Source organism: Dermatophagoides pteronyssinus, unplaced genomic scaffold (assembly GCF_027571235.1).
Source record: "Dermatophagoides pteronyssinus isolate colony J.1.1.1.1 unplaced genomic scaffold, Derpt_VIB-CSIC_2022.12 sq0009, whole genome shotgun sequence".
Taxonomy (NCBI): domain Eukaryota; kingdom Metazoa; phylum Arthropoda; class Arachnida; order Sarcoptiformes; family Pyroglyphidae; genus Dermatophagoides; species Dermatophagoides pteronyssinus.
In genome coordinates this window covers 2,019,478-2,046,292 of record NW_027461533.1, presented here as the reverse complement: position 1 = coordinate 2,046,292, position 26,815 = coordinate 2,019,478, and the positions used below count along the sequence as shown (strand labels likewise).

General features: G+C 30.1%; 12 protein-coding genes, 1 long non-coding RNA gene and 1 other non-coding gene across 15 annotated transcripts; 8 read left to right on the top strand and 6 right to left on the bottom strand.

Moving 5' to 3' along the window:
• Positions 1 to 57: 57 nt before the first annotated feature.
• Positions 58 to 3,462, top strand: Parp1 (Poly-(ADP-ribose) polymerase). The gene is made up of 2 exons (XM_027341927.2): positions 58 to 1,719; positions 1,785 to 3,462. The coding sequence occupies exons 1-2, from the start codon at positions 189 to 191 to the stop codon at positions 3,293 to 3,295; spliced, it is 3,042 nt and encodes a 1,013-aa protein (XP_027197728.2). The 5' UTR covers positions 58 to 188; the 3' UTR covers positions 3,296 to 3,462.
• LOC113792061 (ER degradation-enhancing alpha-mannosidase-like protein 2) lies at positions 3,271 to 5,953 on the bottom strand. Its single transcript, XM_027341931.2, has 5 exons — positions 5,718 to 5,953; positions 5,396 to 5,652; positions 5,207 to 5,332; positions 4,797 to 5,150; positions 3,271 to 4,739 (listed from the first exon to the last, which is right to left on the bottom strand). The coding sequence occupies exons 1-5, from the start codon at positions 5,834 to 5,836 to the stop codon at positions 3,400 to 3,402; spliced, it is 2,196 nt and encodes a 731-aa protein (XP_027197732.1). The 5' UTR covers positions 5,837 to 5,953; the 3' UTR covers positions 3,271 to 3,399.
• Positions 5,954 to 5,983: 30 nt separating this feature from the next.
• Positions 5,984 to 6,845, top strand: RpL27 (ribosomal protein L27). The gene is made up of 3 exons (XM_027341934.2): positions 5,984 to 6,373; positions 6,437 to 6,601; positions 6,801 to 6,845. The coding sequence occupies exons 1-2, from the start codon at positions 6,123 to 6,125 to the stop codon at positions 6,591 to 6,593; spliced, it is 408 nt and encodes a 135-aa protein (XP_027197735.1). The 5' UTR covers positions 5,984 to 6,122; the 3' UTR covers positions 6,594 to 6,601; positions 6,801 to 6,845.
• Positions 6,056 to 9,275, bottom strand: RecQ5 (RecQ5 helicase). The gene has a single exon (XM_027341928.2). The coding sequence runs from the start codon at positions 9,098 to 9,100 to the stop codon at positions 6,860 to 6,862; it is 2,241 nt and encodes a 746-aa protein (XP_027197729.2). The 5' UTR covers positions 9,101 to 9,275; the 3' UTR covers positions 6,056 to 6,859.
• Positions 9,276 to 10,233: 958 nt separating this feature from the next.
• On the top strand, positions 10,234 to 12,447 carry LOC113791952 (uncharacterized). Its single transcript, XM_027341804.2, has 2 exons — positions 10,234 to 12,175; positions 12,243 to 12,447. The coding sequence occupies exons 1-2, from the start codon at positions 10,234 to 10,236 to the stop codon at positions 12,320 to 12,322; spliced, it is 2,022 nt and encodes a 673-aa protein (XP_027197605.1). The 3' UTR covers positions 12,323 to 12,447.
• Positions 12,448 to 12,542: 95 nt separating this feature from the next.
• LOC142645315 (uncharacterized) lies at positions 12,543 to 13,994 on the bottom strand. The gene is made up of 2 exons (XR_012846475.1): positions 13,861 to 13,994; positions 12,543 to 13,446 (listed from the first exon to the last, which is right to left on the bottom strand). It is a non-coding gene; the product is annotated as an uncharacterized LOC142645315 (long non-coding RNA).
• Positions 12,832 to 14,252, top strand: LOC113792076 (transmembrane protein 184C). Its single transcript, XM_075821275.1, has 5 exons — positions 12,832 to 13,029; positions 13,086 to 13,366; positions 13,423 to 13,516; positions 13,578 to 13,690; positions 13,754 to 14,252. Exons 1-5 carry the CDS (start codon positions 12,832 to 12,834, stop codon positions 14,175 to 14,177), a joined length of 1,110 nt encoding a protein of 369 aa, XP_075677390.1. The 3' UTR covers positions 14,178 to 14,252.
• Positions 14,253 to 14,269: 17 nt separating this feature from the next.
• On the top strand, positions 14,270 to 15,157 carry Prosbeta3 (proteasome subunit beta type-3). Its single transcript, XM_075821276.1, has 2 exons — positions 14,270 to 14,411; positions 14,465 to 15,157. The coding sequence occupies exons 1-2, from the start codon at positions 14,409 to 14,411 to the stop codon at positions 15,077 to 15,079; spliced, it is 618 nt and encodes a 205-aa protein (XP_075677391.1). The 5' UTR covers positions 14,270 to 14,408; the 3' UTR covers positions 15,080 to 15,157.
• On the bottom strand, positions 15,076 to 16,431 carry LOC113792081 (ribosome biogenesis protein WDR12 homolog). Its single transcript, XM_027341955.2, has one exon. It carries the CDS (start codon positions 16,417 to 16,419, stop codon positions 15,148 to 15,150), a length of 1,272 nt encoding a protein of 423 aa, XP_027197756.1. The 5' UTR covers positions 16,420 to 16,431; the 3' UTR covers positions 15,076 to 15,147.
• A 176-nt stretch (positions 16,432 to 16,607) lies between these two features.
• On the top strand, positions 16,608 to 18,089 carry LOC113792080 (uncharacterized). The gene is made up of 3 exons (XM_027341954.2): positions 16,608 to 16,720; positions 16,791 to 16,982; positions 17,053 to 18,089. Exons 1-3 carry the CDS (start codon positions 16,628 to 16,630, stop codon positions 18,043 to 18,045), a joined length of 1,278 nt encoding a protein of 425 aa, XP_027197755.1. The 5' UTR covers positions 16,608 to 16,627; the 3' UTR covers positions 18,046 to 18,089.
• Positions 18,090 to 18,149: 60 nt separating this feature from the next.
• TRNAT-CGU (transfer RNA threonine (anticodon CGU)) lies at positions 18,150 to 18,293 on the top strand. The gene is made up of 2 exons: positions 18,150 to 18,185; positions 18,258 to 18,293. It is a non-coding gene; the product is annotated as a tRNA-Thr (tRNA).
• On the top strand, positions 18,179 to 20,351 carry Ate1 (arginyltransferase 1). The gene is made up of 5 exons (XM_027341951.2): positions 18,179 to 18,600; positions 18,660 to 19,306; positions 19,372 to 19,524; positions 19,577 to 19,776; positions 19,836 to 20,351. Exons 1-5 carry the CDS (start codon positions 18,462 to 18,464, stop codon positions 20,248 to 20,250), a joined length of 1,554 nt encoding a protein of 517 aa, XP_027197752.1. The 5' UTR covers positions 18,179 to 18,461; the 3' UTR covers positions 20,251 to 20,351.
• LOC113792078 (UDP-glucose 4-epimerase-like) lies at positions 19,805 to 22,367 on the bottom strand. 2 transcript variants are annotated; one of them, XM_027341953.2, is made up of 3 exons: positions 20,974 to 22,367; positions 20,662 to 20,908; positions 20,406 to 20,605 (listed from the first exon to the last, which is right to left on the bottom strand). In XM_027341953.2, the coding sequence occupies exons 1-3, from the start codon at positions 21,826 to 21,828 to the stop codon at positions 20,544 to 20,546; spliced, it is 1,164 nt and encodes a 387-aa protein (XP_027197754.1). In that variant the 5' UTR covers positions 21,829 to 22,367; the 3' UTR covers positions 20,406 to 20,543. The 2 variants fall into 2 exon arrangements, with proteins under 2 accessions (XP_027197753.1, XP_027197754.1); XM_027341952.2 differs by having other exon boundaries at positions 19,805 to 20,908; positions 20,974 to 21,828.
• Positions 22,368 to 22,720: 353 nt separating this feature from the next.
• LOC113791898 (natural resistance-associated macrophage protein 2-like) lies at positions 22,721 to 25,964 on the bottom strand. The gene is made up of 8 exons (XM_027341748.2): positions 25,707 to 25,964; positions 25,343 to 25,632; positions 24,918 to 25,014; positions 24,679 to 24,842; positions 24,168 to 24,625; positions 23,604 to 24,108; positions 23,118 to 23,543; positions 22,721 to 23,047 (listed from the first exon to the last, which is right to left on the bottom strand). Exons 2-8 carry the CDS (start codon positions 25,361 to 25,363, stop codon positions 22,943 to 22,945), a joined length of 1,776 nt encoding a protein of 591 aa, XP_027197549.1. The 5' UTR covers positions 25,364 to 25,632; positions 25,707 to 25,964; the 3' UTR covers positions 22,721 to 22,942.
• Between the last annotated feature and the right edge of the window lie 851 nt (positions 25,965 to 26,815).

The following is a 26,815-nucleotide window of genomic DNA, read 5'->3' as shown; positions in this document are numbered from 1 at the left end:
TCATGAACGTGTATGATGATATGATAAAATTTTATTCGATCTGTGCATGCGTCGTATATTTCTTTTTCATCATATATCGCGATACAAACAATCACTTTGCCGGGCAACTTTTTCATCACTGATTCGAATAGTGCGTTTGTTGAATCTAATTTTGCAAAATTTCATTCGTTTTTCAATCCATAAAGCAAATGGAAACACCGAATTTGCCCTATTTGGCTGAATATTCAAAAAGTGGTCGTGCTGGATGTAAACAATGTAAAAAAGGAATTGATAAAGATACGCTTCGTTTAGCTGTAATGGTTCAATCACCATTTTTTGATGGTCTAGCACCGAAATGGCATCATTTTGATTGTTTTTTTGTTCGTTATCATCCTAGAAATGTTGGTGAAATTAAAAACTATGAAATGTTGAAATATGATGATCAGAAAAAGATTGATGAAATGCTGATGAAGAAGCAGGTGCCTGAAACGCAAAAAAACAATCGAAAGCGTAAAGTCAAAGTAAATACTTCTCAAGATTTTTTCGTTGAATATTCGAAATCAAATAGAGCTGCTTGTATCAGCTGTACGGAAAAAATTGAAAAAGATGAAATCCGTATTGGGAAATTGGATGACGATAGTGACGAAGCTAGACGTATCGGACCATTCAAACGTTGGTTTCATGTGGATTGTTTTCGAAATAATTGTGATGATCTTGGTTTCATATCATCCGTTGAGTCGTTGAATGGTTTTGATGCCTTAAAATCGGCAGATAAAAAAAAGTTGCAAAAGAAGATTTTATCCTCAAGCAAAATTGTGAAAAGCCAAACCAAAGTTGAAGAAGATGAAAAACAACCCAAAGTTGAAGAAAATTGTGTTAAAAAAGAATCAAATAAGGAAGAAAAAGCATTGAAAAAACAATCGGATTTGATTCATCGTAATTTGGAAATGGTCAAAAGTTTAGCAAAAAACCAGATTTATTCATTTTTCATAGAAAATGGAGTCGAAGAAAAGAATATTCCCGATGATTTTTCATGTCGTAAAGAATTTCTAGCCGATGCATTGGTATTCGGATGGCCAAAAAGTTGTGATAAATGTGGAGGATGTTTTATTTTTAACGTTTGGCGTTATGTTTGCAGTGGCAATTATGATGAATGGACTCGGTGTACCAACGAAATGGAAAACCCCCCACGATCAAAAGTGAAATTCTTCGATGATAAAATACGTGATAAATTCAAATATAAATTTATTAAACGTCAACGTTTGGTTAATGAAATGTTTAAAAGCAAGTATCAGAAAAATCTGTTGGAAAAACAAATCAAACAGTCGCAAATCAAAAATGAACCAAGTGATAACGATGAACAAGAAAAAGGTGTATTGTCCGGTTACATCATTACGTATTTGGGAAAAGAAAAATTAGTATCTGTCAAAAATAAGATTGAAAAGTTGGGAGCGAAATACCGAAATGAAATCAATCCAACTATATTGTGTGTCGTTTCCAGTGAAAATCATTGGCATAGCTTAAAAAAAACTAAAAAAATTAAGGCGATTGAAGAAATGAATATTCCCGTTGTGTCTGAAGATTTTTTTACAAATGTTTCGAATCCTACGATATCAGTACAAAAAGCCTTATTAGATTCAAAAATAACATTTTGGGATCTTGATGAAGATGAAATCACCAAACGTTTGGAAAAATTAAATTCCGTTTCTAATATAAAATCCGCATTTAAATCTGGTTCTGGTATGTTTTTATATGAATGCTTATTATTACTAACATGATTTTATTTAATTGAATAATTTTTTTAGGAAAAAGTCAATCCAAAAGTCAAAAAGTTGTTATTAAAGATGGAATTGCTGTATATCCAGAATCTGAACTCCAGGACAGCGCTCATGTTTATAAAAAAGGAAATGACATTTATAGTGTTGTCCTGAATTTGGTTGATGTTAATACGAACAAAAATTCTTATTATAAAATGCAACTTTTGCAAAATGATAAAAATGATCATTTATTTTTTCTTTTTAAATCTTGGGGTCGAATTGGTACGGAAATTGGCAATACAAAACTTGAAAATTATTATAATTTAGGGGAAGCCACTGATGCTTTTAAACGAAGTTATTTTGAACGTACTTCAAATCATTGGTCTAATCGTCATAATTTTGTAAAACATCCAAATTCATATTATCCTGTTGATATCGATTACAATGACACGAAAGAAGCTTCACAAGTGATAAAAGTTGAAGAATCAAAATCTTTGTTGCCTTTACAGGTTAAAGAACTTATTGCTCTTCTTTTTGATATTCAGAATATGAAACGAACTATGATGGAATTTGAATTGGATCTTGAGAAGATGCCACTTGGTAAATTATCAAAGAAACGAATCCTTGAAGCTTGTGAAACATTGAAATATATATCCGATTTATTGGAGCGAAAACCAATTCCTCAAAACGAGTTGGTTGGAGCTTGTAATAAGTTTTATAGTTTAGTTCCACATAATTTTGGTATGGAAAAACCACCGTTGATAACATCATCAAATATGATTTCAACGAAAAACGAAATGCTCGAATCATTGCTTGAAATTGAATTGGCTTATGAAATTATCAGTAATAATGAAAATAGCAATACCACTGAAGATGCGCTCGATTTTAATTATAGAAAATTAAAATCAGAAATCATTCCAATTTCCAAAAATGACGATGACTATAAATTAATTGAGAAATATATCCAAAATACTCATGCAAAAACACATAATGTTTACACATTGGAAATAATCAATATTTTCCGTCTTAATCGAGAAGGAGAGGCCGAAAGATTTGCTAAATTTGCTGATAATCCAAATCGAATGCTGTTATGGCATGGTTCACGTTTAACCAACTTTGTCGGAATTATTTCTCAAGGTTTGCGAATCGCACCGAAAGAAGCTCCTGCTACAGGCTACATGTTTGGCAAAGGTGTTTATTTTGCCGATAGTGTTTCTAAAAGTGCCAATTATTGTTACACATCCTATGATAATTCTATTGGTTTATTGGCTTTAAGTGAAGTTGCCATAGGAAACAGTAAAGAATTGATCAATGCTGAATATGTAGACAAATTGCCAAAAAAATATCAATCAGTCAAAGGTATTGGACAATCGTATCCAAATCCTGAAGAAATGGTCATCACTGCGGATGGTGTTAAAGTACCCTTGGGTAAAATGATCAACAATACTAATCTAATGAGAGCATCATTGCTCTATAATGAATATATCGTCTATAATGAAGAACAAATCAAGATGAAATATTTGATTCAAGTCCGTTTCAATTATAAAAATCTCTTTTAGATTTATTTCATATTTAATATTAACATTGAAATTTTTTAAATTAACAATGATCTGACCATTTCCATTTTCATATGATATATTTAATAAACAAAATAGAAAAGAATTTATTCAAACATTTGTCCATATAATGAAAGACGAATAAAAAATGATTGTGAAGGACATTTCAATAGTTCATAGTCACCATAATGATGATCATGAATCTTCTCTTCATTTTCAGCATGTGAATCAAATTTTTGTTGATCACTATCACTTGTTTTATTATCATTTATGTTGATCGTTTTGATTACCATTGTTGATCTATTGATCAGTATCGAATCTGGTTTAATTTCGATGGAAGACTTGGAAGGAACGGCAGAATAAACTCCCGTTAAATGTTCATCATTCGAAATAAATGGATAATTTTTGTTGATGGTGGTTTGACTACAATGGGTTTCATTTTCAGTTTTTAGGACATAAATCGGTGTGTGAAAAGAATTTGTTGATTCAGGTTCATTTACATTCCAATAAATTTCCTGACTGAAACTTGCCTCTAATTCGGTTTGACTACTTTCATCTTGATGTTTGGTTTTCGTTGCTAACAATATTTGTTCATCGGAATGTTTTTCTTGGGTTGTCGTACTTATAGAGGAACTTGATATTGTTGGAGTAGTTTGTATTACATCAAAGTATTCCACATTTTCACTTGTAGAATGTATATCCGATGTAAATGATAACTCCTCTTTTCTCTTAATAGGTTTACGAATAAATAAATCATATAGATCAACATTATCTTCGAAGAAATCCAGCTCGCGGCCATAATATCGATCACAACAAGTTAAAGCTGAAATATCAACAGGATGAGCTTCCGTATTGAATACGTATCCACCTGATCCAACCACACAGCTATGTTTATTTTTAAAATTTCGAATATTTTCAAGCTCAATCATCGTTCCAAAGGAACCAATCTCGTTTATGAAATTATCTTCATCAAATAACAGAAACAAATATTTCAATGTTTCAGCAAGAAAAAATGATTCCATTCTATCTTCAATTGTATGATCTGATACGCTTTTTATTGTTGCATAGCCGCAATCAGTGCGAGCAGAATAATAAATGGAATTTACAACATCAGCACCAATAGTGAGAAGATGATCATCTTTTGTAGCACGATATAAATAATAAACACTCTCAATGAATTCTGGTCGAAGTGGATATCCTTCTCGTTTATGATGTTTTCCATTTACAATATCATAAAATTCGGGAACAAAACCATATTGTTTCCATACTTGATGATAATTGTATAATGATTTTTTCGCCTGATCCAGATCACCCATCAACGTTAATAATCCCGGAAAAAAAGCTTCAAGTGATTGAAATATAGGCATTGTTGCTGAACCAGTGGCCATACTAACCCAAATAAACCAATCATTTTTCCTCAAATAATTTTTGATTAAATCATAATCATCTAAGAAATTGATCAGAAATCATATCATTATTAGACATAATTAAATCAGTTACTTACAATTAAACACTTCCATTAGACTAGGCATTTGTAATAATATAGACCCTTTGACTAAATATTCAAAATATGAATCAACACCGGCACCAATACCAGCGTCGGTAGCAGTCCATTTTCCATCCTGAACATTGATATGATTGCCTAAAAGACCAATTTTCGAACGATGACGTTGCAAAGCTTCCAATGCGTTGAGGGCCACTTCCTCGAAAATTGGATCTCCAGTCAAACGACTTAATGTCCCAAATTCGACAATATAAGTGCCTACACCAGCTGTACATGTAATGGGAGTTTCATTCTCTGGCACACCATAACGAAAATTAATTGTTCCATATGGCATTCCCGTTGATGTATTAAATGCTATTAGGAATTGAAAATCCTCAAGAATAAAATTAAAGCAAAAATTATTGTTATACCTGGTAGTAATTTTCTTGCTACTCTTTCGGCTAATCTAAGCAAGGGACCTGAACAAGGCCAACCATTTTCAATTTGAAATCCAGCACGTCTGGAAAAAAGATGCGCTGACAAAAGACCACCGACAACTATATTAATAGCAACAATTCATTTTGATTGTCATTGGTCAAAATGATTCAAACGTGTCAAACCTCGAATGTTTGTTTCAAAAACAGAAACATTTGTATTTGTTTCAAAATCGGCCGTATCGATAATATGTTGAGCTACACGTCTAAATTCAGTATGGTTATCTACAATAGCCAACATATCTAAGGCATCGATCAGTGAAAGTGAGAATGTTCCCCATGTGTTTATTCCCGAACAACTAATTGGCATCAATTCATCATATTCGATTGCATTATCGACATAGCTGTTGTAAGCTTCATAAAACATGGAAAGAATTTTTTCCCTAAAAGAAATGTATTTTAGCAATAAATTCTTTGAAATATTATCAAAATAAAAAAAATTGAATACTTGTATATGATTTTATCATTTTTGGAAAATGGAATAAGCCGGCTTTGTGAAAATTCCAATGATTGTAAAAGCAAAAACAATCCGATAGAGAATAGATGGGTTTTATTTAAAATGATCATAATATTCTAGATAATGAAATTGAATTCATTTAAGGAATGTTTTGGATAACTCAGGTGGATAATTAATTTTGCCTCAAAACATTTTAGATTTTTTTTGAAATAAACAAAAACCTGACTAAACATTGTCTATGAATGAATCAGTATTTTCCAATGCTACTGTTGTGTGTGTTTCCTGTGGTTGGCCACGCGTGTGTCGCTCACTGGTGTTTTCACTTCATATTTTGGTCCAATTTATTCATTTCTTTTGGTTTTTTGTTATTGTTTCGAAGATCTAATACCCGAAAAAATGGGTAAAATTATGAAACCTGGTAAAGTGGTTCTTTTACTAGCTGGTAAATATGCTGGCCGTAAAGCCGTTATTTTGAAAAATCAAGATGAGGGCACCAATGCCAAAAGTTATGGTCATGCTTTGGTTGCTGGAATTGATAGATATCCACGACCTGTTACCCGAAGAATGGGCAAAAAGAAACGTGCCAAGAGAAGCCGTATTAAGCCATTCCTTAAAGTGGTCAACTATAATCACATGATGCCAACACGGTATGAATTTTTTATTTCTTTGCACAAAAAAATTTAAATTTTCTCTAAATTTCATTTTATTAGATACATTGTCGAAATGGCTTTGGAAAAGGTCGATGCAAAAGAAATTGTCAAAGATCAAGCTGCACGAAGGAAAGCTCGTCAAGAGGTCCGTAGTAAAATGGAAGAACGTTACAAGTCGGGCAAAAATAAATGGTTTTTCACTAAACTTCGTTTCTAAATTCAAAAGTAATCATAATATTTATTTATTTCATTACATTCAATTTTAGCCAAAGATTAGTTCATTTACTGCTGTTCACATTCTGATTATTTTCCAATGAATGAAAATTTTCATTTAAATATGAGGCTATTATCATTGCTAACAAAAAACAAAATTTATTTTAATGTTTCGTAATTAATTAATTTTAATTTATCATTTTCTTTTCAGACAAGTTTTCGGGATTACAAAAATAAATTTTTTATTATAAATAAATCAATCAATTCATTTTATTTGCGATATTGTTCAATAGTAGCATTAAGTTTCTGAGATTTGGTTGAATCACGAATTTGTTTGAGTAAATTAGCAATCGATGCGCGATATAACATTCGATTTGGTGATTTGGATGAAAAAATTTTTGATTCTTCTTCTTTGACTATAAGTTCGATGGTTGAATTGTTGAAATTTTTTGATTCATTCACTTGATTTAGATGAATTCTAATTTCGGCAATCATTTTATCACGAAACATTTGTCTGGTATCATTGTCGATCGAATCTTTTTTTATTTTGTTTCCATTCTTATCGGAAGAATTTTCCAACGCTACCGTTGCTGCACTTTTGAATGTCGATTTTGATGGTGACGTAGCAACAGTTTTTCGCTTTTTGAATTCAGCTTTAACAATATCGATTGTTTGAATTTCCTTTTTTATTTGAAATTCACTTTGTTCTTTGATTTCATCACGTTTGGGTAGAAAAAAAGTATCATTATCATCATCATTTTTGCGACAACTTCCATATAAATTTTTCATTCGAATTTTTTCAAATTTTTCGAATCGTTTTTTAACGGCACGAGCATCACAGCATATATCACAACTGGAACCACATCCATTATGAACAATGTTTTCATCACCCACAAATTCGGACAATAAGAATGAATGACGGCATTTTTGAAAATTTTCACAATATCTAATCATTTTTTCAAAGTTTTTCATCGTAATTTCATAATCATAAGATTCTTCACCATTATGCTTGGCGAATTGTTTGGAAATTTTTCTTTTTTCAATATCCTGTCGTATCAGATATGCAATTGCATCACGATCATCGATTGAATAATAAATTCTACATTTTGATGGCAATCCATCACGACCAGCTCGACCAGATTCTTGATAATAACCGGTCAATGATTGAGGTAGATTCCAATGTACAACAAAACGAACCTGACCTTTATCGACGCCCATACCAAAACTAATCGTTGCGATGATACATTTAATAACACCTTTCATCCATTTTTCTTGACATTCACGACGTTTGTGTGCCGTTAGACCTGCATGATAAGCATTAGCTTTTATACCGGATCTAGATAATAAATTGGCAATCTCTTCACATTGTTCACGAGTACGACAATAAATGATGCCCACATTTTCGTCTTTTTTATCAGTTTTTTTGGCAGTCTTCGACAATCTGGCAGCTCTATCAAATATACTTTCGGTGGCTGACATTTTGTTGAACAATTGTTGATCGTTTGATCCTAATTCGTCGATGACAAAATTTTTTAAATCTTCAAGAGGAGTATTTTCAGGCGAATCTTTATAATATACATCATAATGTAAATTGGATCGAAAATTTGACATGATATATTTACAAACAGGTAGACGAAATTTTAGAATTGAGATAATATCATTAACTACTTTAGATGAGGCAGTTGCGGTTAAAGCCATCCATGGTACAGAAGGATGTTTTGATTTGAGTATACCTAATTTAATATAGGCTGGCCGAAAATCATGTCCCCATTGTGATACACAATGAGCTTCATCAACAACAAATCTAGACAATTGATTTGTTCGAACTAAATGATTCATTACTTCATGAAAGAATGTAGTAGCAGCCATTTCTGGTGTTATATACAATAATCTAATTGATACATTTGTTGATATTAAATCTTTTTTGATTTTTTCTTTTTCGGCTTCAGTCGTTTGCGAGTTAAAACTTTCGCATGTAATTCCAAGATTACGTAGACTAGAAACTTGATTTGAGATCAAAGCCAATAACGGTGATATGACAATGGTTATTTTAGTGTTATCGAAAATTGCCGGTAATTGAAAACATAATGATTTACCAGCACCAGTAGGCATTGAAATAAATATATCAGCTTTGCCTTCAATAGCTTTTTTGATTGCTGATTCCTGAAGATTGTTTCGAAATGACTGATGGCCAAAAACGATTTGCAATACTTCTTCGGCATTTTTATAGGATTTGGATGAATCTAACATTTTGACAGGACATGATTGAGATTTGGGTGAATCAATTTCGTTCGATGTATCATCGTCATTATTCGAATCAAAATTTACAATTGATCGTTGATATGCTGTAGATGATGTAAATTCCAATTTTTTTCGTTTGGCTCTATTTTTATTCGCTGGTTTTTTATGAAAAGATCCATCACTAAAATTATTAGATCTTTTGACCGTTTCATTCCAACCATCATTAGTTTTTGGAAAAAAATCTGTTATTTTTGATTTAGAAAATGACATTATGGTTGGACTCAAAAATGATGATTTGTTGATATTGACTATTGCAACCTTAAATCTAGTTCGACCTTGTAAGTATTATAGGCGAACGCGCCATAACAAGTGAACTCATTTATTTATATTTTAAAAAAAAGAAATTATGTAGCAAAATAAAGATATTTATCATAAACCATTGATCATTTGGAAACAAATTCTATTCTAATTATAATAATGTCGGAACAATTTTTTTTCAATTAGTTTCCTGCGATACAATTTCGATTGTTTATCATTTATTTGTTTGATTTTATTTCATCGATATTTTTATTTGAATTTGATTATTCAAATGTTTTTTTCCCAAATAATTTGATTTTTAATTTTTTCTTTCGGTGAATATTATATAATAATATAAATTATCCATTTGTATTGAAACATTTGTAATCGAATAAAACTAGTTTTTTTTTTGTTTCACGACTCTTATTTCAAACGGTGTATGTGCGTGTGTTTTGGATAAGTGTATGTGTGAACCTGCAGGTTCTTTTTTGATATGTACGTATAGATCTATAGCGTATATATTGAAATGTTTTCTCTTTTTTTCATTTTCATTTCCATTTGAATGTGTAATACCATTATATTTATTTGTGTTATTGTTATAACGATAATATCTACTCAAATCAATTGATGTGCCCAAACGTTTTCTCTTCTTTTTTTTTAATATTAATGATCTGAATTCTCTAATATCTTCTATTTTATCTGACATACATATTCTTTGCTATTTGTGTTTCAAGTTGTATGTGTAAATCATTTTTATCAACATAATAAAAATATTGAAATCCGAAAAAACACACAGTTACAGTTACGCAAATACATAACATATACCGAAAACAAACATCGATATCAATGATTAAAAAAAATAATATTATATAATTATTTTTTATAGTATTTCAAAATTCTAATCAAAAGTTTTTTTGTTGTTGTTGGAATTCTTGGTTTAATCTTCATAATTAAACATCATTAAGTTTCATTAAATATTGCGCAGATCTATTTTATTATCAAATCTAATAAATAAACATATGATAAGTGTAAGTTTTAAGGTTATAGTTTTCGAAATAAATTGATTATTATTTATTGTTATTTTTTCTATAGTTTATTTACAAAAAATGGTCAAAAAAAGATCGTTTGCAAATAAAACCGTTGCAGGTTCATCATCATCATCATCATCAACAACAACAACGCTTGATATTAAACCGGAGGATAGGAAAACACTTGAAGATGATTTAAATTTATTGGATCATTCAATCATAAGAGAACCGATTAATGTCGGTATTAAAAATGTTCATCAAATTATTACCTGTATAAGTGATGGTACAAAAGAGATTAAAGATTTAATCCTTAATGAATGCAATATCATTTATGAATGTCGTGTTTGTCGTAATCTGTTTCGAAGTTTAGCAAATTTTCTGGCACATAAACGATTGTATTGTAAGAAACATTGCTGTGAACAAATGGTTCTATTTGATCAGAATTGGTTTACGGAAAAACAAGACAATTTTATTAAACCTGAAACTTATTCGGTTGATTCGGAATTGAAATCAAAAATAATCACTCCATCGGATAAAAATTCTAATAATGATCAAGAGTTAAAATCAAATAAAAATTTTGTTAATGTTACTACCTGTGATAAAAAAGATTGTTTGGATGATAAAATCCGTAAACGATCAGCAGATAACACTAGTTTGATTACTACTCAACAAAGAATTGTGAAAAAGAAACGTATTGAAAATTTAGTAAGCAAATTAAATCCACCGGCAACGACATCAATACCTATAATTGATTCTTCAATGAACTCTGAAATCACGAAAAACGATAAATCGGACACTGCCGAAGATAATCTCGATATAAAAACTATTGTCAAAAACACCAAAAGTGATTCAGAGAAACAAATCGAAAATGAATTCGCATCATTTTATAAGACAACGTTTGCTGTCAAAATCGATTTTGTTTGTGAATATTGTGATGCTAGTTGTACATATCTTTCTTCAGCTATTCGTCATTTAATGAATAGTCATAGTATGTCTCGGATTTCAGCTAAAAAATTTGTGCTTGATTATGGAAAAAAACACGGAATCTCTATAAAAGAAGACATAAATGATGATTGTTGTCGCCAAAATACAGAGGATGAATCTATCATCGAATCTGAAATAAAAATTGAAGATCCTGTCGACTGTTTCGAGCCAATACAAGCAGCAAATTGTCCTTCACCAAAAGAAAATTTAAATTCACAAAATGTTACTACTGATTATGATATACCTGAATCCAATGAGAATCAAACCACCCCCAAAAATAAACGTTATGAAACACGTTGTTCGATTCGAAAAAAGTGTTTTTATAATTGTAATTCTCAATCATGTTTTTTCTCCAAACATTGTCCAAAAACAACGAACAATGATCAATCAATTCAGTATAATCAGAATCATATTTCAAACAAAGAAATCGATAGTGAAATTAAAAATGGTGATCAACCAAAAGATAATGAGATGGTTGATGACCAACTTCAGTCCTCTTCATCATCCACTTCTAATTCGACTATGGTCGATCTTTTGTCTATATCTGTCAAAAAAAGATCACAAAATGTTATCAAAAAGAAAAAATTAAAAAAGATTAAGGAATCTGTTCCAATTCTTCGTAATATTGAAACAAAAGATTGTGATAACAATGAATTAGAATCACAACAAGAAACGGCGAAATTAAATTTCAAACCATTCAATCCAACGTCTACGATCATATCATCATCGTTATCATCATCTTCATCATCATCATCATTTGGTGAAAATAATTCTGAATATCATTCAATATCGGATGGTTTTGAAAATTTTCATAATAGTTCTGAAGATTCCAGTTTATCAAATCTACAAAACAATAATAATAATAATAATGTTGATAGTTTAGAATTTGATTTGCAAAAAATTCAATCGCAGGACGACGTTATTAGAGCAAAAATTTTTGACCATGAAATCGAACCAGTTGTTGAATCAACTCATTCACCATTGGTAACAAAATTATCGTTACGAAAATTTGATCATGATCATTCTCATCACAAAAGTACGTTTAAAGAATTTTTCATTTTGTTTGATATTAATTCATTCGCTATTTATTTTTTATAAAACAGATCCACATAAAGAATCAAGATTAAAACTTCATCTGAGGACAACTGGATCGAAAAAATGTTATCAAATTGTCGATACTTGATCGATTTGTATTCACTGTTCATTGCCCTTTATTGTATTGATAAAAACCTGTGATTTCTGGTGGATTATTTTCCTTAAATTTTGTTCTCAATATACTTCTTTTTTTTTCTCTGTTTATCTTTAATTGTTATTATTTCAATTGATCTTTTATATTAATTAGAATAAAGATTTTTCTTTTGAATTAAAGTTCCTTTTTGGAAAAAAAATTAAAACGCCATCTATTGATCATGAAATAAGATTATGTTTATTTGTTTTGTTTTTCAATATTGATGAATATCTATCATGCGATGTGCGTTTCAAAACTAATCTGAATAATTTATTAGACGATAATCATCAACAACAATTACTTTTTATGATATAGTTGATCGAATACTATCAAAAAAATTAATTAGAACATTTTGTTTTTATCATATTATAACTTGTAACAAATGACAATTGTTTACGAAAAAATATTTCTATGGATAAAACTCCCATAACTAAACTAAACAAAAAATTTTTTATACAACAAAAATGGATATGTCTAAATTCGAGCCAAATTCAAACGAATTTGCAAGCCATTGGCCTTATATTGCCGGTTTATTTGCATTAATAGCGATCTTTCTGTCATTGTTTGAAATTTTTAAACACATGCAATATTATAATAAACCATATCTTCAAAAATATATCGTTCGAATATTATGGATGGTGCCAATTTATGCTTTAAATTCGGTTTGTACATCTTTTTTTCGATGTTTGATTATTAATAATTGTTTAAATTCATATAGTGGTTAGCTATGTTTTTTCCACAAACCTCAATTTATATGGATACATTACGTGAATGTTATGAAGCGTTTGTAATTTATTCTTTCATGAAATATCTGTTCAATTTTCTACAAAATGATGTCGACGAATACGAAATTCTTGTCGATTGCAAACCAAGTGTTCCAAATAATTTTCCATTTTGTTTTTTCCCACCATTACCGGCTGGTCGAAAATTTATTCAATTCGTACGACATGCAATGATTCAATACATTGTATCTCGACCTGTAACCACATTTTTGGCATTGTATGTATGATTCAATATGATTAAAAATGAATTCATTTTTTCCCATTTTTATCTAGGATTTTTCAAATTTTCGGAGTTTACTGTGAAGGAAATTTCAGTTTAAATTATGGTTATATTTATTTGTTAATCATAAATAATCTTTCTCAAATGGTTCGTATTACATGAATTTATGAATTTTCATGGTAAACATTCTATGTTTATTTTGTTAAAGGTTGCCATGTATTTTCTAGTCATGTTCTATCAGAATTATAAGCGTGAACTTGCACCTATGAGGCCATTGGGAAAATTTTTAAGCATCAAAGCTGTGATTTTTTTCTCTTTTTTGTAAGTCACTTTTTATTCAAAAAAATTTTTCTGAAGACAAACTGAAATATTTTTTTCGAACAGCCAAGGCGTCTTATTATCTTTATTGATAAAATTGGGTATAATAACCAAATCATTCATACCATCAAGCACTCCAGATATATCTACAAATGAAATGTCGAGAAACTTACAAGATTTTATTATTTGTTTTGAAATGTTAATTGCTGCAATTGCACATATTTTTGTTTTTTCACATAAACCATTCATTGATGAACAACGTCAAAGTAATCCAGTGTTTTATTCATTTTCCCGTATTGTAGACATGACTGATGAAAGAACAGATGTTGCCGATCATTTTAGACAGATAGGAAATCGAATGAAAAATTTTTGGCCATCTTCACAGCAAAGTAACTATACAAACATTGAAGTTTCATCCACAGCTCCTTTGATACCGATGCAAGTCAGAAAAAATTATGGCTCATCATGTGAAGGTTTTCAAAAAATATGATCATGTCTTTTTTTTTGGTAAAACTTTGTATTATATAAAAAAAAGAAATAAAATTGTTTAACAAAAGTCGATATATTTGAATGGACTTAAATTTGAATAATATCGATAGTAGTTTCGATTAATCGATTGTTGCAGATGTATGACTTGACAAAATTCGATTCATTCACTCGTTCAAATTGATAGAAGCTTGTTTTTTAAGATTTGGATTAAATTTTCAAAATCTTTTTCACAATGGTAAATTTTAAAAATTCGTTAGAATTAATTCAATTTTAAATTATCTATTTCAGAGTATCATGGATTATAATGGCGGCCTTGTCATTGCGATGAAAGGCAAAAATTGTGTAGCTATCGCTGCTGATCGTGCTTTGACCGCACAAAATCATGCCATTTCGTTTAATTACCAAAAAATATTTGAAGTTAATCCTCATATTTATGTTGGTTTACCTGGTTTGGCTACGGATACGAAAACTGTTGCCCAAAGAGTTAAATTTCGTGTCAATCTTTATGAATTGCGTGAAAATCGCCGTATTAAACCAAAAACATTTGGTTCAATGATAAGCAATATGCTATATGAACGAAGATTCGGTCCATATTTTGTTGAACCAGTTATTGCTGGTATTGATAGCAAAACCGGAGAATCATACATTGCCGCTTCTGATATCATCGGATGTATAAACGAGCCAGATGATTTTGTTGTATCGGGAACTTGTACTGAACAAGCTTTTGGTATGTGTGAAACACTTTGGAAGCCAGACATGGAACCAGATGATCTTTTCGAAACTATTTCACAATCACTCATGTCGGCGTTTGATCGGGATGCTAGTTCCGGGTGGGGAGGCATTGTGTATATTATCGAAAAAGATAAAGTAACCGTTAAAGCTCTTAAAACTAGAATGGATTAATCACTTTATAATAATGATAAAAATTTTTAATGAAATTGAATGAAATAAAAAAACATTTTTATATTTGTTTACAATGAACATGAGAATATTTTAATTTGACTATCTGCTCCACCGCTTACGATGAATTGTTCATTAGACCAATTAATTGACATGATTTTATCCTGATGTCCTAACAAATCGTACAATGGTACCATTGGAGATCTAATATCCCATTGTTTAGCGGTCGAATCATAGCTTGCCGATACAAAAAGATTCGCATTTGTTGGCGACCAATCGACTGATGAAATCCAAGCATCATGTGAACTATAAACATTTTTTACTAATGATCCATGATTTTGTCGTGGATCCCAAATACGAATAAGTCGATCACAAGATGCTGTCAAAATATTACCAGTTGATGGACAATATGCAACATCTAAAAATGATTTACTTGATGTGAATGATTGTTTTTGTTCACCAATTTCAATGTCCCAAATTTTCATCGTTTGATCTAATGATACAGTCAAAACTGTTGGTACTTGTTCATTTAACCAAACACAACCCGAAATGGATTCTTTGTGTCCCTCCATTGTGATTGCTGGTGATCGCAATTTTTTCTTAGAAATGTCTTTCATTTCAACATCCCCACCTTCATTTACATTATTATCACCATCAATTGGATCAATGGCTGACCAGATTTTGAGCATATTATCATATGAACCAGTGGCAATAAGATCTTTATGTTGATCGACACATTCTACAGATCGACAATGACCAATATAGGTGAAAATATGTTCAACTTGATTAAGTTTTGAATCCCAAATCCATAACATTGCAGTTTCATCATGTGAACAAGTCACAAAGGTATATTTTTGATTATTCTTTCTCAATCCATTACGAATCCATTTCACCGCTTTGATTGATGATGTATGTGCTGGTATGGCGATTTTATGTTGACCATTTTTGATATTCCATATGTGCGCCGAACTATCATAACATCCTGACAAAATCCATTCATCAATTGTATCAACAGAAGCGACCCAATCATCATGAAGAAATGATTTATGCGGCTTTGGAGGTTCACATTTAACAAAATATTCTATTTCAATTTGAATTTCGGTACTGATGTTTTCATTCTTGATGAACTCGTCGATAGTTTGGCGTAAAAGTTTTCCATTAATTATAAAATCGAATTCAACTTGTTCTAAAGCAATTTTTTCATTGTTATCTTTAATTAATGCTTTGATTATTCTATCAAATTCTTCCCCCGTCGATGAACTTTTAATATTAACTGGAATCGAAGGAACAGCATATCGTTGATCTTTCGTAATAAAATTAACAATTAAATCATTTGAATCCATTTTTCGAGAAAATTTTCAAAAAAAAATGTGCTGATATCTTAAAATTTGGGACACGTGAGAATTCGCTCTTCTATTCATCCTTTCATAAATGATATGATCGGATTTCCGAATTCTCGCACAGTGATCGAAACACATTGGCATTTGTTTTGTTTTTAATTCTTCGTTTTTTTTTTGTCGTTAACTAATAAAAAAAATTTGTAAATCGAAAATGGGACGTCGAATGAAATCTACTAAGAGTGGAAAATATATTAATCCAACTGATCAAGCTCGAAAAGAAGCTCGTAAACGAGAATTGAAAAAGGTTTTTGTTTGCATGATTAAATCAATTTTTTTAAATAATGAAAATGAGTAACAATTTTTTCATATTTTAGAATAAGAAACAAAGATCGATTGTTCGAGTTGCCGTTCTAAAGGGTAAAGATCCATATCAAATTATATCAGATATGGAACGACTTGATAAAATGGAATATGATTTCTACAATCCACCATCGCTCAATGAAAAAGTGCTTAAAGATAAACGAAGAAAACTAAAAGAAACCTGGGATCGTTTAATAAGACTTTATGTAAGTATACGTCTGAATAAGTAAAAATAGTATGAAATAATGAATAATTCCGAAAAAATTTTCTAATTAGATTAAAGAGGATAAAGATAAATACATTGAATTGAAACGAATGGAAAGTGATTATGATGCAAAACGAAACGAATTAGTTAAACAATACGAAGCGATCAAATCAGCGCAAGAAGTTAATATTGAAGAAATTCCTCTTCCTTCAGCAATTCCTTTACCGTCGGAATCAGCAACATCATCATCTTTAGGTAAAGAGACGATACCACAATCAATATTGAAAAGTACAAGAAATCGCGCCAAACAGCCACCCGGTTGTCCTCCTGGACTTCCACCTTCATTAAGTGAATTCAAAAGCGAAAGTGATGATGATAATGATGAAGACGATGACAAAAGTGAAGATGAAGTTGAAAAATCTGAATCAAATAAAAAAATACGATTCTCTGATGAAGTTGGTGAGAAAAACAAAGATGTAAGTGATTTAAATAAATTTCTTCAAGAAATTGAACAATTATCAAGCGAAAAATCGAATAAAGAAGTTGAACCAAATAAAAATGTCATCGATAATCCTCAAGCTCCGAATACTAACAGTATAATTTTAGCCAGTTCTACATTGGTTCAACCAACACCTCAAATTCTTGTCCGACCAGCTCCACCACCTCCTCTTCAAGTTTCAATGCCACCTCAATTAATACATACAGCGGGTCAAGTTTTACGAATGACACCGCATAATCCCACAATTTTTAATCCATCAAATTATAATCAACAGAAAAAAGAAAAAACTAAACAAGTCGCAACGATTGAAGCAAGACCACAACTTCGTAATCTTAGCGCCGATTCAACTAAATTTATGCCATTAGCATTGAGAGTTCGTCGTGATGAAAAACAAGCTCCACGAAAATCATTGATCAAACCATTCCGTGCATATGGTATGATTCATTCATTAAACACATCATCATCATCACCATCTACCAAATCGTCAAGCACTGTTAAGGATAAAACAAATTCTAAAGATGATGCCTACGAACAATTTATGAAAGAAATGGGTGGTTTTATTTGATTAATGATTTCACTTTACATTATAAATTAAAATTAATTATTCTATTTCCGGTATTTTTATTTCGAATGAAAGTCTACATATCCCTCTTCTTACACTATATTGATGCCACTGTGGCTCAGAGGCAGAGCACTGGTCTCGTAAATTCTTCAATGTGTATCCGATTCCAATTTTCATTTGGAACAAAATTCATTTATGAATGGGTGTATTTTGTTAACCAGGGGTCGAGAGTTCGAACCTCTCCAGTGGCTTTGGTTTTTTCTTTTTTTTAAATTTAAAGAATTCTGCTCACTCATTCAATAATAGATGGCGCTATCTCTTGTTGTTATGGCATTTATTAATTCGTAAACAGAATCCTGTTTCATTTATTGTTCCAAGAACCAAATCTTTTTGTTTTGTCAATATTATCCATTTCAGAAATGTTCAGCGGTCAACATAATGCTCGTGATGATGATGATGATGATGATTCATTAGGTGTGATTCATTATTTTGGTCTTTCACAAGACGAATGTCTTTGCGGTTATTGTAAATCGAACCGAAATCCTGAATCCACTTACGGTAGGCGTTGACTAAGACTTATTTAAAGCAGTTTTTTTTAATTATCATTGTAATTCAAGGCCTTTGGGCTCATTATCTTCCGCCAAGAGTTTATAAAGGATTGATTGATCGTAATTGGAGAAGATGCGGAAAATATGTTTACAAACCTATTAATAATGCATTATGCTGTCCGATGTATACAATACGATGTGATGCAACAGATTTTAAATTGACTAAATCTCAGAAAAAGACTATAAAAAAATTCAACAATTATATAGGTAATGATATTAAGCCAACTAATGGCAAAAGTAAAAATTTAATAGAACCAATGGGCCTTGAATCCGAAAGATTGGATAGTATCAATACACAGATATCAACCAAAAAAGATATCAATATGAAATGTATTGGTAAAAATGATAATGATGATGAACGTGATGAAAAAGCAATGATCAAAACCGAAGAAGTGAATACTACTGAGGGTTCTAGTGATGTAAAAGAGAAAAAATCTATAGATTTTAATAAAGTGAAATCTGAAATAAAGGTGACCAAAAAGAAATACATACGACGACAAAAATTGATTGAAAAAATAAAGAAACGAGAAAATTGTTCGGAAGAACGTGCAAAACAGCTATTATGGGAAAAAAGCTGTCAAAAGCAGAAAACAAAAACATTAGAAGATTATCTTTCCGAAATTGAAAATTTTGCTACCCCAAAACATACATTCAAGGTAAAGGATGATTTCTACTTAAAATAGAATGTCAATGTTAACATCTTTTTTCATATAATCTTCAGACAAGAATCATTCGTGTTAAATCCAAAACGGATGAAAATGATCGTACCGATTATGAAGTTTTTAAAAAATATCAGATGAAGATACACAAAGAAAAAGAAAATAAAATAAGCTATCGAAGTTATGCTCGCTTCCTTATTGATTCCCCGCTTGATGTAAGTGTTTGATAAATTAACAAATTCTCTAAAATTATTTTCGCCTATCTAGTATATATTGATTAAACGAAACTTTACCAATGATCATGACTTACCACGATTCTATGGAGCATATCATCAACATTATTATATTGATGATAAGCTTGTAGCTGTCGGTGTCATCGATATATTACCTGGTTGTATTTCCTCTGTCTATCTTTACTATGATCCGGAATACAGTTTTCTTAATCTTGGAGTGTATTCAGCTTTAAAGTATGTCGTCTCTAATCTAAATTGAAGATTATTAATCAAATTTTTTTTTATTGAAACAGTGAGATTGCAATGGTTCGAAAATTTTCAAAAATTTTGCCGGATTTGAAATATTATTACATGGGTTATTATATTCATCAATGTCCAAAAATGCGTTACAAAGCCAAATATTTACCATCTGATTTACTATGTTCGGAAACTTATCGTTGGTTCAGCATTGAATCTTGTCTAAAAAAATTAGAACAAAATAAATATGCACGTTTTTGTGATGATCCAACCGTACAGGATGATGATTGCAGTTCAATCGATGACTGTGATATTAAAGTTTTTTTCAAAAATATGGTCTTGAATTATCGCGATTATAAACGATTGACTAAAAATAATGATCATGAACAAAAGGAAAAAATCAATGAATATATTCGTCTAGTTGGACATAAATGTTCATTATCATTACTTTATTTTATTGGATCGGATTAGAATTTATAAGATATTTAAATAGGAATGTCTTTTTTTAAAAATAAGATTTTTGTGACAAATTTTCATAAATTTCAATAAAAAAAAATGCAATATCCTTGTTATATTAATTGTTAGTCTGATAAATGATAATGATTAATTGATAAAATGATTGATTGTAAGACTAGATGAATGTTTGTATTGTTTGGTCTTTTTTCTGATTTTATTGTCAAATCTATACAATAATATCTTCTTCATTATTGTTAACTTCAAGTGCAAATCGTTTTCCTTTGAATATTTTAGTTTTTAATAAAGTTTCATTGGCCGTTTTGTTTTCCATCATTGACATGTCTAAAAAATGTTCTTTTCGTTGCTGTTGCTGTTGTGATAGTTGAACAAAATTATCAACATTATTATTATTAGCCATAAAGTTACCGTTCAGGTTTCCATCATTCGTATCATGTTGTTGTTTGTGTCGAAGAGTTCGATAACCCATCGGATATTTTGATTGCCATTTCCAGCTATGTGCGCACATATCTTTCAATGTCCATTTTGGTTTCCAGTTCAATTTGTTCTGTGCTTTTCGAATATCAGCCCACAATTCATCCACATCACCAGCACGTCTATTACAAATTTTATATGGGATATTAATGCCAGTTGATTCTTCAAATGCTGCGATTACCTGTAATAAATTTCAAATATTATAAAATATAGAATTAAATACTTTTTTATATTTTATGGTCATACATCTAATACTGAATATCCTGTACCGGCTCCAAAATTATAGACATTCCAACCAGTCCATTCTTTTTTCAGAATATTTTCTAATGTTATTGAATGTCCGGCAGCTAGATCCATGATATGTATATAATCACGTACACCGGTTCCATCGGCAGTTTTGAAATCATTACCAAATACTTTGAGAAAAGGCTGTCGCCGTACAGCTACCTGAGATATGAATGGCATCAAATTATTTGGAATACCTTGAGGATCTTCACCAATTTCGCCAGATTCATGTGCACCGACCGGATTAAAATATCGTAATGATGCCACACACCAACCTTTTTCTGAGGCACACAAATCTTTTAATATTTCTTCAATGAAGTATTTTGTTCGACCATAAGGATTTGTACATCCATTTCCAGTTCGATGATTTTCATCGATTGGCAAATAATCTGGATAACCATAAACTGTAGCTGATGATGAAAAAATAAACTTTTTAACACCATATTTTCTCATCACTTCTAACAATGTTATAGTTCCGCTAACATTGTTGTGATAATAATCCAGTGGTATTTTGCATGATTCACCGACTGCTTTTAAGGCTGCAAAATGCATGACAGCAATGAATCGATGTTTGTTGAATATTTCCTCTAATTTAGTAACATTATTAATATCTTCTTTGTAGAAATTTACTAATTGTCGACCAGTAATTGATTGCACACGAATCAAACTTTCAGGCATATTTTTACCATTCAAGTGTATAGAATTGGAACAATTATCGATGACCACAACATCATAACCATTATTCAATAATTCAACAAGACAATGGGAACCAACATAACCGGCAGCACCGGTTACTAAAATTAAGTTATTATTCATTTTTAAATGACAAATTTGAATAAAAGTTTGAACAAATTCTCAGATGCAATGATGGATCTTCAAGGATTTTTTTGCACAAATAATAAAAAATCACAAATGATAGTTGGCAATAATTTGAATTTGACAATAGCTGCAAGCTGATAAATCAAAAATTAAAAAAAATTGCTTGGTAGGTTGATTCAAAAGATGTTCAACATTGATGAACGGTTTGAATATCAACGAATGATTAATCTCGATGGCCTTTATCTTCAATTTTTTTTTCTGAAATGTTAACATTCCGTACTTGTCAAACTGGTTTCTTCTGGTATTTTTTTCTCTTTCAAACGGATATCTTTGAAGATAAAAAAAATGAAAGTCTAAGAATTTCTCAGTTCTTTGTCCAATGGTAAAATAATTATGTGAAAAAAAATGAACTTGTAATAGGATTTTCTGCTTAATAGGAAAATAAATACAATTTCTATAAACAGGAAATTGAACAAATATTTCTTTTCTTTAACAACTATGAAGAAAGCAATTGAAGATTTGATTGATTTCCATGTAAAAAACACATAAAAGAATGACTCATCAAATTGAACAAAATGATGATTATCAATGAACAAAATCTTAATTGATTAACAAAAAAATACCAACAAACAAATGACGAAGCGCAATATACTTTATGGTTGTTTTCGAAAAAAAAACAACGACAACAAAACAAAACTATATCATTTTACCACGAATAAAAATATTTTTTAGCCTGTTGCATGTGTTTAAAGGCAACGCCCGTTGTATTTTTTTTCCTTCTTGTAAATCGGGCCAAATGTTATATGGATATTGGCTTAACACAAAATGTTTTACTTTTTTGGCCGCTAAATTATAAAATAAATCAGTCAAAAAAAAAATTTATAAAATATACTTTGATTAATTATTTTAATATCGTATGTATATGAGAACATGAGAATTATGAGAAAAAAAATCTAATTATAATAAAAATAATAAATAGATAACAAAAACATATAAAAGATTAATGTTTTTTTGAATGATAAAATTTAAATTATTTAAAAAAAAATTTGTTTTCTTTTACATTCAATCAACATTTTCAATCGCTATCGTTATCCATTTCTATTTCTACTAATCAACTATAACGATATTCATTATAATCAGATTCTTTAAACCATGGACCAAAATAGGGAATCTTATAGACAAATTCAAAACCAAGTACGGCCACATATGAACCACACTGTGCAAAAAAAAAGAAATAAAACAATAATGATTAGCACGAAAAAAATAAGATGATGATGAAAACTTACCAGAAATAAAACGAAAAGGATATAAAATGTAAAGAATAAAAATACAAATGTATAAACTAATATATGTGAAACAACATGTCTGTGAACATAATCATAGACAAAATAAAGATTTATAGAAATGACTATCACAGATAGAGCGGTGGCCAATAATTTTGTAAATCTACCATTAGCAAAATCACCCATAACTTTACGTGATGATGTAAATGTAAGGACGGGAAATAAGGCGAACGGTAATTGTAAACTCATCAAAGCATTAAGAAGATCATTCATTCTTGTTAATTGTGACATGCTTTGAAAAGCAATCAACAATGTAGGAATTATGGCAATTGTTCGCGTTAATAATACTCGTTTCCATCTTGACCAATGAAGATTTAAAAATCCTTCCATTGCAAATTGGCCCGAATAAGTTCCAGTCATAGTTGAAGACTAAAATTTTTAATTGAAAATTATTAATTTTTTTCAAATAAAAAAAACTTGAAATTTAACCTGTCCAGATGCAAAAACTCCGATTGCCCAAATGTAAAGAGCTTCTATTCCAAACGTGCATCCAAGAAAGATACCAGCTTTATAGATATCAATTTCAACCTTGGTATTTGTATTGGGAAAAACGTTATCAGGCACTGTAGAATTCCGACAGATCATATTAACTTGTGAATTAGTTTTTCCATATAAACCCTGAGCAAAAACAGCTGTTACGGCAATATTGATTAATAATGAAGTGCCTAAAGCAATGGCCGATTCAATGAAAACATAACGATTAGCATCTTTGATTTCTTCTTTTTTTTGTCGATCGATTCGACGTGTTTTGACTAAAGCAGAATGTAGATATAAATTATGTGGCATTATGATTGCACCGATAATTCCAATCGCTTTCATAACAGTATCCGAATCACAATCATGACAGCTGGGAATTAAAAGTCCTTCAAGGACGCTCAATTCATCTGGTTTCATTATGTAATACTGATAACCAAATGTTATCGCCATTACCGTTCTATAGAAATGATATGATAAAATGATATCATTAAGGAATGATTATTTTATAATAATTACATTAGGAAACCGAAAAATGCTTCCAATTTGCGAAGACCATATTTATCCAGGAATAAGAATGTAAATGTATCAGAAATTGTAATCAACACACCGATAAATAAAGGAATTTTCCCATTTGAAAGTAGATACAGTGATATAGCTGTTCCTATCACTTCTTGCATATCCGACCCGATGATGGCAATTTCAATCATTATCCAGAGTAAAATTCTTGGTAAAAATGCATAACGACGATGACATAATTCGGCCAGATGTAGACCGGTCACAACACCTAATCTGGCTGCTAATCGTTGCATAAGCAATCCCATTATCGTAGACCACATTAGAACCCATAACAAATAATATTTTGTTGCCGTTCCTGCTTGTAGATCAGATTCGATATTACCAGGATCAAGATATGCAATAGACATAAGAAATCCTGGCCCGGTAAAAGTCCATAATCTTCGCCAACTAAATGAATACTAATAATAAACAATAATGATTAATTTGTAACAATGAATCTTAATTCAATTACATCTTGCGTTGGTGGTATCGATACATATGTTTGAAGATAAGGATCAACATGACCAACCGTATCAACAGCATCATCATCATTGACTACAAGATGATTATCGTCATCTCCAGTATCACTTATGACACCATATCTAGTCACATTTGTATCCTTTTGTAAATGATCACCTTTTAATTTTTCATGGAAAATATAATTTTAGTTGGATTGTTGTTTAGAACATTCGAACAATTTAAAATACGTACTTTCACGTTGTGTTTGATTTTCTGAATCGGATTTTTTTGAATTCGAAACAACATTTGCATCGGATGAAGATGAATTCATTATTTCCAATGGATGCAACTAAATTTTATTTGAATAAAATGATATTTCCTTATATTTATTTCTGTTTTTTTTATAGATATAGGAGTTTTATGATATGAGAATGATTGTATTTGATCAGCTGTGCTCACACAATGAATTGATGATACATTTATTTGGATATATAATAATAATGAATAAATCTTAGCGCACAATCAATGTTAATCATTTGAACATTGACATTATTATCGAAATTAATAATGAAATAGTTTATTCATTTTATATATAGCTAAACAATCATTAAGAATATTGATTGATCGACAGATAAATCGAAGATAAAATAAATATTGAAAAATTGATGTGAACAAACCTGATTATCACTTTGTGACATGATTATTTTATCATTCGATATCAGTCTTGTCTCAAATATTTTGATAATTTATCTATGTTTATTGTTTTTTTATCAATATTTGGATAAAATCCTGTTATCGTATTATATCATTAATACGAGTGATTATTTTTGTTTGTTCATAAACTGATTATTAAAAACGATGATAAGAAAAAACGTGTTCAAAACAAAAACATATCGAATGTCAATGAACAAATTATATGGTTGATGATGATGATGATCTTGATTATTTTAAATTTTTTCCAACATGACTATTAATAAAAAATAAAATTATTGAAATTATTGAATTTAATAAAATTCATTTTTCAAGTTCACCTGAACATACATGTGTATAGAATTATAATTAGAAAAAAATTTGTAGACACGTCATCGTCAGAATTGATTAGAATCGAGAAATCATTTTTTTAAAAGAATATTTGATAATCATTGTATGATGAAATGTTGATTGTTTTCGAAATTAAAAATCAATGGAACGAAATCAACTGTTGCATAATATATTAATCAAACAAGGAGAAATTTTCCAAAAAATAGAAATGAAAAAAATGATCCAAGACATAAACAGAAATATTTCATGAAATGCGCAATACATTGCTCAACATACATATTGCTCCTTGTGTGTGTGTATTCTATTTTCCTATTAGCTGGCTTCACTGCAAAATGTTTTTGTTTCTTTTTTTTAAAACATAAAAACATTGACGGCTTAAAAAATCGTATCCATTCAACTTTTTATGAATAAAATTTTATTTTTCTTTCAAATGGATTAGAAATTTTTTAAAAAATCGAAATGTTTAAATAAAATTATTTCTTTTTTGTTTGCAAATGAATGTTGATCTGATAATGGACAACAATAATAATTTGAAATAAAAATGAATTCTAATTCTTCGAATTATAATGAAAAGTACAAGGTTAATTTTGTTTTCTGGTTTGTTTAGACAAATTCTTCACCATCGCCACCAACATCGATATTTGGGCCACTATTATAGGAAATATGTTTTGAACTATCATTTGAAAATACATCACCAATTACTTTGCCCAATAAATGAAAACGATAACATAGGCCATTATTACATAGATGAAATTTTTCAATACAAATATAACGTATAATAGTTAGTATGAAAAATATCACGGATAAAAAAGACATTAAAAAAATCATATCGCTAAATATGGTTGTATTAACTGGATTTTTTGAATTAGATGTAGACAATATTGCTTGAAAAAGACCAAACATTATAAGTAACATTAAACATGTTATTAATGAAATTGTTAAACAATTAAATGGTAATTTTACTTGACAACATTTACATGTATTTTCACACATTGGTGGTTCAGTTTCACCAATATAATTTGATAATGATGATGATTGATTATAATTATCCGATCGATATCGATATTCACCGGTAATTAGATCATAATAACCCATTTGTGGTGATGAAT

Excerpts from the sequence above, each read along its gene's own strand:
- Parp1 (XM_027341927.2), top strand. The coding sequence starts at position 189 with ATGGAAACACCGAATTTGCCCTATTTGGCTGAATATTCAAAAAGTGGT. Across the intron at positions 1,720-1,784 it reads CGCATTTAAATCTGGTTCTG|GAAAAAGTCAATCCAAAAGT; the intron begins GTATGTTTTTAT and ends TAATTTTTTTAG.
- LOC113792061 (XM_027341931.2), bottom strand. The coding sequence starts at position 5,836 with ATGATCATTTTAAATAAAACCCATCTATTCTCTATCGGATTGTTTTTG. Across the intron at positions 5,333-5,395 it reads TTTTGAAACAAACATTCGAG|TTGTCGGTGGTCTTTTGTCA; the intron begins GTTTGACACGTT and ends CTATTAATATAG. Across the intron at positions 4,740-4,796 it reads TCTAATGGAAGTGTTTAATT|ATGATTATGATTTAATCAAA; the intron begins GTAAGTAACTGA and ends TCAATTTCTTAG.
- RpL27 (XM_027341934.2), top strand. The coding sequence starts at position 6,123 with ATGGGTAAAATTATGAAACCTGGTAAAGTGGTTCTTTTACTAGCTGGT. Across the intron at positions 6,374-6,436 it reads AATCACATGATGCCAACACG|ATACATTGTCGAAATGGCTT; the intron begins GTATGAATTTTT and ends TCATTTTATTAG.
- RecQ5 (XM_027341928.2), bottom strand. The coding sequence starts at position 9,100 with ATGTCATTTTCTAAATCAAAAATAACAGATTTTTTTCCAAAAACTAAT.
- LOC113791952 (XM_027341804.2), top strand. The coding sequence starts at position 10,234 with ATGGTCAAAAAAAGATCGTTTGCAAATAAAACCGTTGCAGGTTCATCA. Across the intron at positions 12,176-12,242 it reads TGATCATTCTCATCACAAAA|ATCCACATAAAGAATCAAGA; the intron begins GTACGTTTAAAG and ends TTTATAAAACAG.
- LOC113792076 (XM_075821275.1), top strand. The coding sequence starts at position 12,832 with ATGGATATGTCTAAATTCGAGCCAAATTCAAACGAATTTGCAAGCCAT. Across the intron at positions 13,030-13,085 it reads CAATTTATGCTTTAAATTCG|TGGTTAGCTATGTTTTTTCC; the intron begins GTTTGTACATCT and ends AAATTCATATAG. Across the intron at positions 13,691-13,753 it reads GTGATTTTTTTCTCTTTTTT|CCAAGGCGTCTTATTATCTT; the intron begins GTAAGTCACTTT and ends TTTTTCGAACAG.
- LOC113792081 (XM_027341955.2), bottom strand. The coding sequence starts at position 16,419 with ATGGATTCAAATGATTTAATTGTTAATTTTATTACGAAAGATCAACGA.
- LOC113792080 (XM_027341954.2), top strand. The coding sequence starts at position 16,628 with ATGGGACGTCGAATGAAATCTACTAAGAGTGGAAAATATATTAATCCA. Across the intron at positions 16,721-16,790 it reads GTAAACGAGAATTGAAAAAG|AATAAGAAACAAAGATCGAT; the intron begins GTTTTTGTTTGC and ends TTCATATTTTAG. Across the intron at positions 16,983-17,052 it reads ATCGTTTAATAAGACTTTAT|ATTAAAGAGGATAAAGATAA; the intron begins GTAAGTATACGT and ends TTTTCTAATTAG.
- Ate1 (XM_027341951.2), top strand. The coding sequence starts at position 18,462 with ATGTTCAGCGGTCAACATAATGCTCGTGATGATGATGATGATGATGAT. Across the intron at positions 18,601-18,659 it reads AAATCCTGAATCCACTTACG|GCCTTTGGGCTCATTATCTT; the intron begins GTAGGCGTTGAC and ends TTGTAATTCAAG. Across the intron at positions 19,307-19,371 it reads CCCCAAAACATACATTCAAG|ACAAGAATCATTCGTGTTAA; the intron begins GTAAAGGATGAT and ends TATAATCTTCAG.
- LOC113792078 (XM_027341952.2), bottom strand. The coding sequence starts at position 21,828 with ATGAATAATAACTTAATTTTAGTAACCGGTGCTGCCGGTTATGTTGGT. Across the intron at positions 20,909-20,973 it reads CAGGATATTCAGTATTAGAT|GTAATCGCAGCATTTGAAGA; the intron begins GTATGACCATAA and ends AATTTATTACAG.
- LOC113791898 (XM_027341748.2), bottom strand. The coding sequence starts at position 25,363 with ATGTCACAAAGTGATAATCAG. Across the intron at positions 24,843-24,917 it reads AAATCAAACACAACGTGAAA|GTGATCATTTACAAAAGGAT; the intron begins GTACGTATTTTA and ends AAAAATTAAAAG. Across the intron at positions 23,544-23,603 it reads GAGTTTTTGCATCTGGACAG|TCTTCAACTATGACTGGAAC; the intron begins GTTAAATTTCAA and ends TAAAAATTTTAG.